Source organism: Falco biarmicus, chromosome 8, assembly GCF_023638135.1.
Source record: "Falco biarmicus isolate bFalBia1 chromosome 8, bFalBia1.pri, whole genome shotgun sequence".
NCBI classification, from domain to species: domain Eukaryota; kingdom Metazoa; phylum Chordata; class Aves; order Falconiformes; family Falconidae; genus Falco; species Falco biarmicus.
Window position 1 is genome coordinate 29059967 of NC_079295.1, and position 15321 is coordinate 29075287.

The 15321-nt window shown below is 39.2% G+C and overlaps 1 protein-coding gene across 2 annotated transcripts in view; it reads right to left on the bottom strand.

Annotated features, from left to right (window-relative positions):
• CNTNAP5 (contactin associated protein family member 5) overlaps positions 1–15321 on the bottom strand; it is a 296864-nt gene that overhangs the window by 49606 nt on the left and 231937 nt on the right. For both annotated transcript variants that reach the window (XR_008823617.1, XM_056349942.1), the window contains exons 14-16: positions 10886–11042; positions 1807–1934; positions 1427–1597 (exon numbers count right to left, since the gene is read on the bottom strand). Coding sequence is in view for 1 of the 2 variants with exons in the window: in XM_056349942.1 (XP_056205917.1) it covers positions 1427–1597; positions 1807–1934; positions 10886–11042 (456 nt within the window). In the remaining variant the exon portion in view is untranslated. The remainder of the gene's footprint in view (positions 1–1426; positions 1598–1806; positions 1935–10885; positions 11043–15321) is intronic.

Consider the following 15321-nt stretch of genomic DNA (forward strand, 5'->3'; position numbering starts at 1 on the left):
TTTAATATTCCTGCTACTGATTATTATTCCTCTTTCTAAAATGCTAAATACAGCAGAAAGGCTAAGAACAAGGTCCGCAGACCATACAACCAGAAGGTTGTGGATTGAAAATTCATAAAAAACCTGTTATTTCAAACCCAACAAATTGGATAGGTCTGGTTTTGGAAGCTGCTTCTTAGACAGTTAAGATAGGAAACACTCCATAGGGATAGACAAAGATCTATTCTGAGCCCCTGCATCTGCTAAAAGGCTGCTTCCCTTCGAAGCAGCTGGTCTGCAGAGCTTCCTTGATACAAGGCCTTTAGGCTGCAAGTTCCATCTGGCAGCAAGAAACACAACACCAAACTACTAATGAGAAGCCTAAAGTTTAAAAGACAAGACCTTCCCAAACTTCTAAATAACTCGTTTCTCTAGGAGTAAAGATTTAACACACGCACAAAAGCTTTCACAACAATCCTCTTCACGGTTTGCAGTATTTGTTGTACTCAAAATGCCATTTTTACTTCTGTTTCCCTAAGACTGAAATGCAGTACACTCAAGTACAACCAAATTGGACTTTGATGTGCAATTAACAGTAAATCATACTTCATTACCTTGTGATAATGCACCATGACATTTACCATTGGTTTAATGAATCAAAGGGCCTTGGGGCCCTGTTTTATTAAATTTTATGTTGGGGTTATTATAAGCATATTACAACATGCATAGCATTCAGTTTGTTTTTCCTAAGCTTGACAGAATTGGGAATACAGAAGTCATATTTCATGTCAAAGCCACAGTACTCTTTTGTCACTAATAAATATTTGAAGTCATCAGGAGTGAGGTAAAACCTCACTAATTAATTTCCCTGGTACTTTCCTTTATATACGGAGTAGCAGTTACACAGCAGTCGCTTACAAGATTTTGAAGTATTCAAGGCCTATTACAACTGTGACTGACTTATCTTGCATTAGCATCCTGTTCTTCGTAGAGTCACCTCATAGCTGTACCATACACAAGAGTTCCTCTGAAACACTAGGGCTGCATCAGACTGGGTATGTACTGATACAGAAATAAAGGTAACCATCAGAGTGGTTGTATTAAATTTTTCATCTTCCAACTAAAATTACAGTCTACATGTACACCTAACCCATAGCTTTTTCTCTAAAGGGAAAAAAAATTACATTGATATCAGCGTTGAAAAAGTGAATTCACTCACCTGTTTGTTTGTGAAAGATAAACCTAGCCATAACAAGATTAAGTGTAATGACCAAGGCTGTACAGGGAAACTGAGAGGAGAGGTAGGTAAGTCTACATTAATGATTCTTTATGTCTCCACCTTATCCTTTTCAGGCATCTCCAACCATCTCAAGACAGAAGAAAATATGTCCTTCCCACCTCCCTGCACCTGTCAAATCACCAAAGATTCCTCGGCAGTGAAACTTACAGTTAATTTCAACTCGTATGAAGTCTTTAATCCCAAGGTTTTCCAAGAATACCCCAGAGACAGCGGAAGTTTTGAAGAAGAAGGAGATGTCTGCGCTGACCTCGGCGTGGAAGGTGGGGAAGTGCAGGTAGGAAGCCTCCGTGTTGAAGGAAGCAGCGTTCCAGAACTGCCCTGCAAACACAACCCCCTTCTCTATAGTTAATTGGCACAGGAGAGCAGCTGCAAGCTGCACATGGAGAGCTACCTTCATCAGATAAATACATTTAAAAAAATAAAAGTAAAAATAATCATAATAATTAAAAAAGACACACACACTCCCCAAACAAAAAGAAAGAGGGAACATTCTGTACCTATGGAAATTGAGAAGAGCTGGTACTCACTGTCTCCATAGCAACGCAAAGGGCCGATTTTCCAAGCAGCCTCAGAATTTGATCTGTTCGTGTCAGTGATGACTATCTGAGTTACAGGCAAATGGTCTTTGAAAGCAAGGAGGCCGGTATCATTTGCCCTGGATTATAATAAACAAACCAAAAAGAGACAGATTAACCACAGACAGGATCCCCAGCATTCCTTATGCGAAGCAATATTTGAAGATGCTCACTTAAAGATGAAAGGTCTTTTGCAGAAATGCCTACAAGAGCTGTGACCAGTACATACTGCTTAAGATACATATGTGCACATGTATGCTTTATGCTTATACATAGTATTGATCACTGAAGATGCTGTATTTGGTTATATGATACTGTCTGGTATGGTAACTGTGCAGCTGTGCAGAGTGATTGCAAAGCCAAGGCAGAGTGCTGCCACTCTGCCAGATGGGCACTGATGTAACCTGGGCTCTACTGGTTTTCCTCAGTGGGATGAATTCGATGTGGAACAGGTGTAAGTTCAAGTTTGCATTTCTGTTAAGTTAGCTGGAGACAGACAACGGCATTTATACTGGCTTTAAGCTTTATCTGAACAGGAAGAGGAGACGCGACACCTGATCCAGCATCCTGCTAAGCACGGGGCAGCCAGGCAACGCCTGATCCAGCTTCAAGGTGGCTGGTACACAACTGGCTCAGGCCGTGAAGGCAGTTGAATTGGCGGAATGAGTTTGCACTGAATCAGCCCTTTGCATTACATGGCTGTGGAAATTTTAGTTCAGCAACCGAAACACCGAAAGCTGGTCTACTGCATCGAACTACAGTCTCGTTTGTATCAGTTGGGCTTATCCTTCAGCTGCGACTAACTTACACATGGCTGCTAGGAAGGAAAAGAAAAGAAAGATTCCTAAAGGATCATTTATTTGTCTTTACTCTGAGCGTGCTGGGCAAATTATTGTCCTCACAATGCAGCATGGCATTTCACGGCAACCTTCTGGCCCCTCAGACAACTCATGCCTTTGACTCTGGCAGTGTATACAGATGTGTATTCATCCCATGGTACTTCACGAACTGAACTGAGTCCCTCAGGCGTCCAACCCTGACCTTACTAGAGCCAAACTGCCCTTTCAAGGTGTTTATTGACTGATTATAGAGAGGCAAGTGCTACTCTTGGCTCTTTTTCTGAGGGTTGAGGTTTGCTGTGCATCTAGGTACATAAGGCTAGCAAAGCATCCTTCATGGAGCTGAATCTCAATAGTTTTGGAGAAAAAGATCCCTACCTCTGAGCAATCTGCATGTAGGGTCTGAACTCAACTTTGTCTGCTCAGAGGTGAAAGACTACCTGCTGCACACGGGGATGGCAACTATGACTGTATCCAAAAATGCCAATAATCCTAAATTAACACCCCCTGGTTTTTCAAGCAGGTATGACACAAAGCCTCAGGAGACAGGTATCACTTTTTGAGTGATACCAATGCCAAAGAGTCTGACATCCCAAGCAGGATCCCAGACTACCTATGTGCTGCTTCCACAAACATACCTCTCATCATAGTTCCAGTTGTGGTAAGGGACATGGGACCTCAGCAGAAATAATAATCAGGATGAACACCACAGTCGTACCCCGATACATAACCTCGGATATTTGCTTGACTAAGTGCTCTACTCTGATTAACGTTAGAAAAAAAACCAGAAGGAGTATTTTGATCTTTTTGATAAAGGCTGCATACATTTCATTTATTTTTCGTTGTTTCTAATTGCATGCAGCACAGTTAATTGTCTCATAATTCCAAGGAGAAAAGGAGAGGTACCTTCTCCAACCCTAACTTTTTTTTTTTTGCTTCAGTGGGTGTCTGACATGCAGATAATTACAGACAAAGTTCAGTAAAATGAAATTCCCAGGCATGAGACAGAGTGATGCCTTCAATGCAGACTCAGAAGGAAAAATACCATGTATGAATGAAAAGTACATGGTCTCCAAATCTCTTCACGGAGGTCTCTCAGCAGCATACTCATCGAGCTTATTGTATCAATCTTCAAAAGTTAGTGTAAATGGTCTCAACAGATTTTGAAACAGTTATAACAAAAGCTGAACTATCTGAGTATTTCTTAGGAAGATAATTAAATAAGGTGTTTCAGTGGATGGGAGGAAGATGAGTAGGCAGAATGAATGAAAGGCAGAGAGATGCACAGAAAGAAGACATAAATTATGCAATATAGTTATGAATAACTAAGCTTGCATTTACTTTTTTAAAAATAAAATTTAAAAAAGATCACAAAATATTTAGGGAGGTTTCCTGAAAATCTATTTTCATTCAAAAAATAGTGCAGTCTTTTGACTAGCTATGATCAGCATTAAAATAAAAATCAGTATCTTCCTGCACCTACCACTGAAGATATCTACAAAAAAAATGAAATGGTGACATTTTAAAGATATCTATTCCACGTCTCTGAAAACTGCATTGCTTATTAGATATTCTGTTATATTGCATGAAGTTCTTTTATAATGAATTTTATGACTGAGTTTTTACTAGTTATATGCCAGTGTCACAGAGAACTTTAGAAGCATAGCTCAACAGTAGAGAAAGAAAAATATTCCAGAACTAATAAAAATCTTCACTTTTATGTTAATGCCTTGAAAACTCAATCAAGTTTCCCTTGAAGCTCAAACAGCACATTTTATGTATTTTATTCTCTCACACATGGGAAAAAAAGTCTTACGTAAGGATATGTATTCTCATGGAGGCAAACACTGAAATAAAACCTATTAGAAAAACATTCTGCCCTTCAGAAAATGTGTTAAAGGCAGGAACAACATACCTATTGTCACAGTTTATTAGCATTATTTCATGGTGGGAAACCAAGGTTTTGGTGAAAAGTCAACACCTCAGATGTTTCAGCTACGAAAAGCAAAAGAGAGATTTGAAGACTCTATGCAGGCCCTCATGGGAGCTAAAGTTTGAGTGTCTTGAATTCCTTGTATTCTTTAAGATGAACTTATTTCAAACTCAATTTCTCACAAATCACCATGATTCCTCTTCTCGTTATGTGGTACACCATGGCAGCCTCTCAAATAGAGCATATTATGCCTCAGAGAGGAGCAAGAGAGTTTCATGTACCTGTACAATAATTTCCTGGAGGCAATGCTGTGGCACTACAAAATCCAAATATATCGGGCTTTGGACAAAACGTTTGGAATTTTGCCTGAAGGGGGCTTACGGATCACTTTTAATGTACAAAAGTTTTCAAATAAACAGTGCTATTTTTTGATAGAAAGCATCTGCACTATGATGTGCACATACATGATTTTGTCTTTTAAGCAAAAATAAAACCTTGTTAGATTCATTGGTTTTGCATTTGTTCCTGGAGCTAGTTTTTACTTATATGTATTTTAATTTAGCAGTTCACATACACTTAAAACCAAATTATATTTGGTTTTCCACAGCTGCTTCTCAGGTTAGCCAAAACCACTACCTTATGTCTCCTAGCAGGTTTCACATAGCACTCTGTGACCACTTCCAGCCAAGCATGCCTTGGGTACCACTCTATACTCTGCTTTTCAGCACTGAGAACTAGGGGTGGGCCCTGAGGGATGATGCTTCTTGGCCAGGAATGTAAGTTAAGTCCAGATTTCACAAAAATCAAAGCAGGTTTTATCTCTTTCCTGAAAGGAGTCCTGTAGAAACTGTATAAATAAATTAATAATCTCGGGAAACAGACCTTCTGCTTACCTGACTTGGCACCCAATTCATCACAAATTCAGGTGAAAGTCTGAACGCTTTTCAGAGGGTGGAAAGCACCTTCAACAGAGATGTTTCTCTGAGCTCTGCATACAGGGTAGCATCAATTTGTACTTCCCACAAGCAAAAGCGAAACAAAACAAATCCAATAATGCCTTTTAAATTAAATCACTGCAACATTTTTAGTTATGGGTATTAAATACAGTTGGATGTCATCTGTTTACCCATGTCTGAAGATTAATGTCTGTATCTACCCAAAAGACTTCCTCAATAAACTTTGACTCATGTTGCACATCAAAGAAATGCTCTATGTATGGGAGTAGGGGGCAAAGGAGAAAAAGAAGAAAAAAATTTGCTGCAAGTGCAGCAATGCTAAAGGTGATAGTGCAGCAACTAGATATTTTAACATGTAGCACAGGTACCTTACTTGTAAATGACAACTATTTTGTAACATTGTAACATGAGGCTATTTTTCTTCCTCCTGGCTACTAATAAAAGCATGCTCAAAAAAATCTCACTCTATGGTATCCTAACAGTGTAAGGCATCATAAACTGGTAATCTCTAGGTAGCTCTTTCCATATTTTTTCTAACAGATGGTAGAGCACTGGTGCCATTAAACATAATTTCTTCTCATATGATCCCCTATTGGTATGTTTTCTTCTTGTACATTAATGGGGTACTCTGGTGGGGTCTGAGCCTCAGTAGCTCAGATATTCAGTATGGATTTTCATGAATACAGTACATTTGGGGAAAAGATTACTATCATCATCAGATGTCAATGAACTGCATGAGGAAGCGGTCAGTGAAACAGGCTTCCATCAGAAAGTTTTGAGCCTTGTGTAGGACATACCACGAATAATCCAAAGGAATACATTTTAATTGCCATCTTACCCACCAGCTGCATCCAAAAGTGCTTTACTGGCTACAATAATATAAACTCACAATAAAGAAAAAAAAACCAGCAGCAGAAGGGGACACACCTACTAGTTGAAGGCAAGATGTGGTGGCTATTTTTTGCTGAATTAAAGAAGATGTAAAAGAAAGAGTTTGGTAATGATAGTAATGAACTGATTCTTGACACCTCAGGGGCCTGCTACAGTCAGGTCTCTGCAGGCAGCTTTTCCAGTTTGTTGACAAATGCAGTCACGAAGGCAGATATCTAAGACAGCTCTATACAGGCCAGGTCACCTCCGGCAGGGTTTATTTATGAGCTCACAGGCTCTGTGGAGTTGTCTACGCTGCTTCTGGGGGAATGGATTCTGTGCAGGATAGTGGCTGAGCAAACAGAACCTGTCAGATCTGGGCTCGTCAGTGGCTGGGTTTCTCTGCCCTGCTCTCCTAGCCACTCCAGTTTTAGCATCCTGGCTCTGACACAGCTTGGCATAAATATAGTTTGTCCAAAGAGGGCTTCACTCACTTCTGCGCGGCTTTGCTTCTCCTTGAACAAAGCTGATGTACTCAGTATATCTCTGGGAGCCAAAGTGGGTCTGACAATAGTAACATCCCCCCTCCCTTTCCCCTCTTCCCCTTCTTTTCATGTCCTGGGGCTTCCTTGTTGCTTGCAGTACCCCAAAGGCACAGGAAAGAGGTGGATGCGTATTACTCTGGCAATGGAAAAACTCAAAGGCTCAGTTCCCCACTGAAGAAGGCTGTTCTGGAAGATGAAAGAAGGGGATACTCTTAAAGTCTGAATAGTAAGACAGGAGAATAGAAATAAAAGATGGCCAATCAGCTACTGCTTGGAGGCAACACTGTCCACCACACTGCTGAGATGCCTGAGCTTCCTGTACAAAATGACTTCCAGCGATGCTGTTATTTCTGCACAAAATAAAAAGCTGTAGATTTCTCCAAATTCACAGATTTTCTTGGTGAATGCAATCAGTAAGAAATAGGTTTGGTTTGATGATTGACTTCAATTACGTGTTTACATTTGAAGTGGGAAATGGATTCCAGAGAGACCAAAGCAGCAAACGGACTTCAGGACAGTCATGTGCCACCATGGCATGAAAGAGGTTCCTCCCATTTAAATGAAAGGTTTGGTGAGCAGCAAGACTGTCATTGCCAAGGCAAGAAAATTTTGCTTGAAGTGAAAGACAACCTGGAACAGGTATTTAAGGATCCAAAGGATTTCTACAATGGGCTTAAAATAATGCAACCCTTTCTGCATTTCAGAAATGCTTTATTCTCTAGATCACTGTAATACCTTTCCCCAGTAACACCTGCATCAGGAATGCACCTTCTGTTTGAAACAGGACATATCTTTTGAAAGACAATTGCAAACCTGTCTCATCTATACATAACTTGTCCCAACAGTTAACAGTTATCAGTGTTGGGGAAGGGAAAGAGAGAGAAAGAAAACATTTTCTGAACGAGATTTAGCTTCAGCTTGCAGCCACTGGATTTCTACCAATGTCCCACCCACTAGGCAAGGGCTTTCAACAGCCAGGAAATCCCTCTTTTTTGGAGGCATGCATAACTAACCTACAGGCAAGTCACATTTAACACCTTTCCAGATCCCTTGCTTAGGCCAGGGTGACAACTTATGCCTCTGCTCCCTCAGCAGAGGTCTTCTCCCATTCTCCAGCAAATTCCATGAATTCTGCAGACAGAATTCACTGTCATCACACTGCAGAGTTTGGAACTATGGTGAGGAGCTGGGTCGAAAGGATACTTTTCACCAGAACGCTTTAATAAAAATAAAGGTGAAAAATACAAAAGCCTTCCCCATATAGCATGCAACCAATTATATTCCTGTTCATCTGGCCAGCATAACTTCAGGGGGACTAACTTGGCATCAAGCAACAACCCAGAGACAGCAGCTGGCTCAAGCGTCTGCTTAGATATCATTTAAAGGTCAGCATGCCCAGAAGTGCATATTGTATGCTGCCAAACACCTGGCTCAGGACTTTTTTTAGGCCTGTTTTATCTTGTTTTCCATTTCTTTTGCTACTCTGACAAATTAGTAGCTGCTTCTGCACCCAAGACTTAGTCTAGGGAAACCAAATCAAAGCAAAATCCTAAGCCTGTCTCCTCTTCAGAAGGACGCTCCAGCTATTGTCCTGAGTTCCCACCTCGGAGCTGCAGTGAGCAGTCTGATTTATTTAACAGGAACGAAAATGATTTTCTGGTTTTCCACTCTGTAGCACCCATTTTATTTCATGCTAAGGCAAATAAATGCATCTACTGCTGTCTTGCTCCTTCCACTATAATGTATAGCAGGTTAAAGTCACAGTTCAGGTATCAGCAGGTTTCAGATTCAAATGCTCATTATATATCAGGGGGTCGGTGTTTTAGCAGAGAATCACAAAAACAATCTTCAAAAGGCATAAAATTTCTTATGTTTAAAAACATTTTAAAGGTCAGGGGGGTTCTAGCTTTTAAAAAGGCAACCTGCAATTTAGAATACTATCAAAGTCCAAATTTCAAACATTAAAAAACAAAACAGAACACCTGAACCCCCAAACCAGCAAACAGTAGGCAGCTTAGCTGCGGAAACTTCTATGCATGTCCTGTTATTATAATGAAATTATGAGAAAGTAGCTCTGTGAGCTGCCAAGCTAATGAAGCATGATTTCCAACATCACTCTCCCATGAGGGTTTTCCAAAATCTAATAAAAGTGTACGCTTCCTTAACTTCCTTCTTGTGAGTTTTAATTGGCTTTTTCCCCTCAGCTCGGCATAAATTTTCATAGAATGTGTAATTTCTAATACTTTTGAGATTTCTCCTTCAGTTAAAGATGTTTGAAATGCGTCTGCTTGTCCAAAATCATTGGGTGTGGGGGGAAAATGGAGTTAAACACATACAACATAACTTGCTTAGGTCTCATTTCCTTAGGAGACTCAGCTGAAATATTCTAAAACTTCATTCAGCTTCCACCCTGCGCTGGTTTGCACAACCTAGTGGTGCACCGCCCTGCCGTCTCAAACTACACCACCAGTGGCCCACCACATAACACACCCTGTTCCGCTTCAGTAGTAGCTCACCAAAAAGCAAAATGTAGATTATGAAAAGAGCCAAGCACCAGTAAAACCAGATGCTTTTGCTGCTCCTGTGCGAACCTCACCCAAGTGCACCTGATAACCAAACATTAAGGAAAAGAGAGATTAACATGCACAGCCAGGCCCTGCTATACTAATCACATTCATAAACCAATACTTACATAAATATCTTCCCAAAGATATCCCCTTACAGCTATGATTTTTGAAAGTGAATAGTGACCCCAGGGATATAAAGGGTCCAAGCAAGCGATCGCACTGTCTGGAAATCAAGCAACCAGAAAAGCCTGAATTTCTGAATTTTTTATTTGTTTCAAGACCCCTTACACCTCCTTTCTACTCATTCTCTTTTAAGTGAAGGTTTCACAGGGATAATTTGGACACTATTTCAAACACAGTAGCCTATTACAGCGATACATTTCTTGTCTACTTCCATTATTCCTAATTTCTGAACTACTCAAGGTTATGGTATCTTCTTTTGGAGAAAGGGCAGCAGCTCCTATCAGTGAATGGTCCAGAAGGGAGAGAGGGTGAAGCAGAGTTTTCACATATATTTTCACAGTGTTTCAAACTGTACTTTCAACAACTCTAGCTGGTGTTCCTATTCCCTCCAACACAAGTATGGAATTAATTGGAATGTTCACCAGCTAGTCTTAGCTGAGTCTCTGAAGGTGCAGAGAATGAGCGAAGGTTGTAAGGTGGCCTTCACAAATTCATGGGGTGTTGGGGCACAAATTCATGGGGTGTCAGAGCCCAAGGAAGGCTCTGAACGTTCATGCTCTAAGTTTAAAACTTCCTATGGCGACCAAACCAACATCTACAGAAGCCAAAGGAAGTCTTTCCATTGACTTCAAAAAGCTTGAGACCCAACGTAAAAGAAAATTAAGGCACATACAGATATATTGTTTCACAATAAACCCACAAGTCTTTCTCATAGTACATATTTCTTGTTCTTAAGCTGTCTGTACCTGAATTTTGCTGTCTATGCCTGAATTTTCTGTCTGATGTATACTCATGCACCAACCTCCTAGAGCCTTTATTCATGCAATGCTCCAATTGAATCAATGGAAATTTTAAAACAAATAAAATGACTTAATTTGGCATTCGACAACAAAGAATTTTTGAACACAACCCATCCCAGCAACCTTCTTCGGCCAGATATGTTGTCTTTGGTTCAAATAAGAAATGTAAGACGAAATCAGGAGTCCAAATTCTAGTTTGACTTTCATTCTCATTTGATCATACTCAAGCCATTCAAGCTTCCGGAGCTGTGCATCAGGAAAAGATTTAAGCCTCCTTGCCCTACTTTCTATCCCCAGCTCTCACACAGGCACTACTATACACATGTTAAAATTATTACCATTCTTCTCTATCTGCGTCACAGTTGCAAAAATATCTCATATCCAGACAACTTTCTTCCAGTCCACACGCACACTGTTGAATGCCCGGAAGAGATCCTCCCCAGTAAAGATGCTTTTCATTGGCACGGCCAACCCACCAAGCAAATGGCATTCCATCTGGATGAAAGGGAAAAAGAGGGGGAAAGAAGAGAAAAAGAGAGAGAAAGAGAACTTGATAAGCAAATTGGATTTTCCTGAGAATGAGACAGAGAATGGAGGTGGACATGTTAAATAATACTGAAAGAAAAAAGGTGAACTACAGACCAAGTAACAATCCATAAACTTTGCCCAAGGTCTATTTTATGGAATACACATTGAGAAAGCAACAGCTCTATGGTAATCCCATTTGGTTTGAGGAACAGATGTTTTCCCCATAGGGATCACATGCCAATCACCCATCAGAACTTTGGTGCATTTCAGCTGCAAAGACATTTGACATATGAAACCAGCCCCACTGTCTGCACCAGCTGTGTCCAGTGTTTTTGTATGATGCTAGAGAGGAGACCTGATCACTGAAGGAGTTTAAAAACAGTTCTCCTGCCACGACTTGTACTGCACAGCTGTCTTGAACCATCAAGTGTTGGCCAAGGACCTCTTGCACGGGCAACCAGTTATGAAGGAGACTCTAAATCTTACATCAGGATTTTTTACCTTAAGACTCAACAGAAAAATCTTCAAAAACAACTCGTGGACACACCTATTACTAAGGGCTTAATACAGTTCCTCTCAAAACTGACCAGAATTGACATCAGTTTCTAAGGGAGCAGGACCACGGATTTTAATGTGTTCTGCAAGTGTGGAATTTGCAAATGCAAAGCTCCATAAGATACTAAACCATCCAAGTGTAACGATTCAGGTAGGGCATAAGTGGGGAAAAAGATTTCCCTACTTGGGAATTAATTTGTCTCTTTGAAGTTATTTTCTGTCTACAGGAGCTTTAAGATCTATATATAAACCAAGATAGGTTTTGTTTACATTTCATAATCTGTTATACATCAAGCATTAAATATTAACAGTCAGATACAATAAGCATATTCAGATGTAATGAAATCCACGGATTAACATTTTGCCAAGACTGACTTTGTCTTCCAGCTTAGATAACTTTTTCATTGACTTCTTAATCCTTTGAAATGTAATCACTTACACACACAGGTAGATGGTAAGATTTAGCAAAATCGACATATCATGACTTTTAATCAAAGGAGCTTGGAAAAATAAACTGCACTGCTAACGTAGAAAAATGTATCAATTTATTCTTCTGCTTTACTAACATTATTAGTAGGGAGTACTCCTCATTACACAAAGAAGGAAGTCTAAAATGTAAAATGTAATCAAGGTTAACTGTAGAGTGTGAGGGACTAATTAAAATTAGTTTTAGAATCACTTGCCAAAATTAATTCATATTTGTTTTCCTTCTAAGCTTAGACTGCTTAACTGTAAATTCATGAAAAAAGGAAAATAAAAATAGGAAGAGTAACTCCATTCTCATGATGCCAACAATTAAGACGTGACGAATTTGGCCAATACCCAGTGGTACTCATTAGAAAAACACAATTCAAGACCATCTAAGGATTCATCTTACAAAAATGTACGCAATCATTTTAGCTGTCATATTATTGTCAACACATTTATGTTTTCTTTTCAGCTGATTTTCTTGCAGAAGATTGCTGCAGCCAGTGAAACCAGTCTATACTATATTATTGGGAAATTACTTGGTAAAGCTTGGAATAGTAATGTTAATTGAATAAAAGGGTGATTTGTCTAGGAGTTGAAATAGATATTATACAGAAGTGCTTAATCTAATTTTAAAAGTGCCCATTCTGGAAAAAATATTTAGATAAAGACAAATCCTTCGGGCCATCAGCAGTTAATGGTATTCATTAATCAAATTCAACCTGTGTCAGATTCTTTTGGCAGAAATCATTATACACTTAAACATAACAGTGAAATAAGCAATCATTCACATGAATTAAGAGTAAGTAGTTTTCTGATGTCTTTTTCAGATCTGTTGTTATTTGTTTTATCGAGCAATACCAAGCAAACACATACACATTCAGATTTATGATATAGACTGGGGAAGTGGTAGAAGCACCACAGTTTGAGTCATTTACAACTAAATTAAATACAGTGCTAAAAAATAGAGCATTCAACATTATAAGAAGCAATCTTAGATTGTCAAGGGAACAGACTATAAAAAAAGAGTGTCATTTCAAAAATTCTATTTATTAGGCAGAGTTCTGCCACCCTTTACTCAAGATGACCGAATTTTTCTCCCTAACTAGTCCCTTAGAAATCAATTGTAGTATTAAGGAAAATTATGCCCTGATTCTTCAACTGTTTTCCACGTGCTTAATTTTTAACACATGAGAAATCACAGAGCTACTCAGCAAAGCTCTTAAATCTAAGGTACTTCAGCAATGTCTGAAGTGTTTAGGAATTACTGAAACATATATTGTATGTCATATATCTGTAATGCTGAAGTAATTCAATATTTCACTACCAGTGCCAATCAGTCTATCCCTGAGTTCTTTCCATAAAGTTTACATTGTCATACACTGGCAGAGTGGGAGGGTGTCTTGCACCGAGACCAAGTTTGGCCAACAGCTATTGATTAAGATCCTTTCTTCTAAGCCTGTAGATCTGTTGCATTATCTTCACTTTGGTAATCATGGTATTATCATTTTTTCAAAGCATTATCAATTCTCTACCACCTGAAAATAAATTAATTTCCTTTCTGTGGCAAAGCCACAGAGTCAATTACGTTAATCAAGGAATTAACATGGCCCAATAAACTAATGCTTACACAGGTCAGTGGAATTCCTCTTTAAAATTTCTAAGCTAAAATGCCATTTAATAAAAAGTGCTAGTAATTCTTCAGTTTGTGCTTACACTGTACCTAATAATACATTATTTAGTCAAACAGCGTACAAATAAAAGTATTATTTTCCATGCAGTTTTGTCTATTTAGAACTGGAAAAAAAAAAACCAAACCACTATAATATTAAAGTTGTCTTTGAACTTCATATTATGGTTCCGAAGGACAATATGTGTGAAAAAAATCCCAAAGCAAGCAAAGCAAACAAGCCCCAAGTGACTGAATTCACCAGTAAAAGAAGAGAGACTGGTTTCTTTCAAGTAATTTTCTCCTGTACTGTGAAGCCTTTGGAAGGTTTTAATTTTGATAATAAAATCCCCCAAAAAAGCAAATTCTTTTTACTTTTTGCAGAGGATAATAACCCTTTCTGTGATGATGCTGTCTGGAAGCCTCTAGAAACAGCTGTGATATTTACATCACTTTTTTCACTATAATTTAATATGTTCTCAAATAAAAGAACCGAGCAGGCAGAGAGTATTTTATATCAAACCAAGTACTGCTACTCGTTCACACTACCAGGCACAGGCTGCAGAAAGGAAGGGTGGCACAAGTGTCTTGAAAGGAATAAATAAGGGGTCTCATCTTCACCTGATGATGTTTCCCTCTACTGTCTCCACAGGCTAGGCTTTTCTGGTCTGACTGGTCTCTTCAAAAGCTACCGTGCATAGCCAAGTAAGACTTTGGAAAACCTAGCATATACAATATAATATGGACAAGAACTCAGTTTTTCCCCATCCAGCACAGAAAAGTAGGCTCCTTTCAGATGACAGTTCTCCAGCAGATCTCCAATAGCTGCTCTATCAATGGGCACAACTGAACTGCTCATCGTTAGCTCTCAGTATGAAATCTGTTTCAACAGAAGCAAGGCTGGCACAGACCGCGCAGTTCGCAAGCACAGAGGCTGAGGACTATGAAGAGAATAGCAGACACAGAGAGGTTGTTTCCAGCGATCCGTAGGACGTGATGCAGACTGAGATCAAATTCACCTGCAATGCATATCTGGCTCTTCTAGTGACAAGAATGGCTGAAGATTTATTCAGTGTCCCTCTACCTGCTTACAAGAAAATGTCTGTCCTCTTAAATCTCCCTTGTACTGATAGTTCTCTCATTTTCTGTATTAGAAGGCATTGACGTTGCTAGCAATACAAGTTATATTTAAAGGTTTTAGGCTTGTTCATGTTTTAAAGGGCAGATATTTTTTTCAAAGATTATTTGTATAGGCACTCAGAAGCTGGAGGAGGGGGAGAAGCCGCATACCCCAACAGCATTTAGGCCTAAATTACTATGTATATAAATGCCAGACAACTTCTTTGGACTCAGTTTACCTTTATATAGGCAGAAATTCTTAGCACTGGCTTTGGCATTTATACAACGAGTTAAAACAAAGGCATGCATTTTTAACAGTATTAGAGTTAAAAGATTTGTCAAGATTTTCCTGCATAATTTCCTAGGTGGTTCTTGTTATGTAACAAACAAAAATCTAATGATGGAAGTATAACAAGATCAACTGGATCCCTTGTT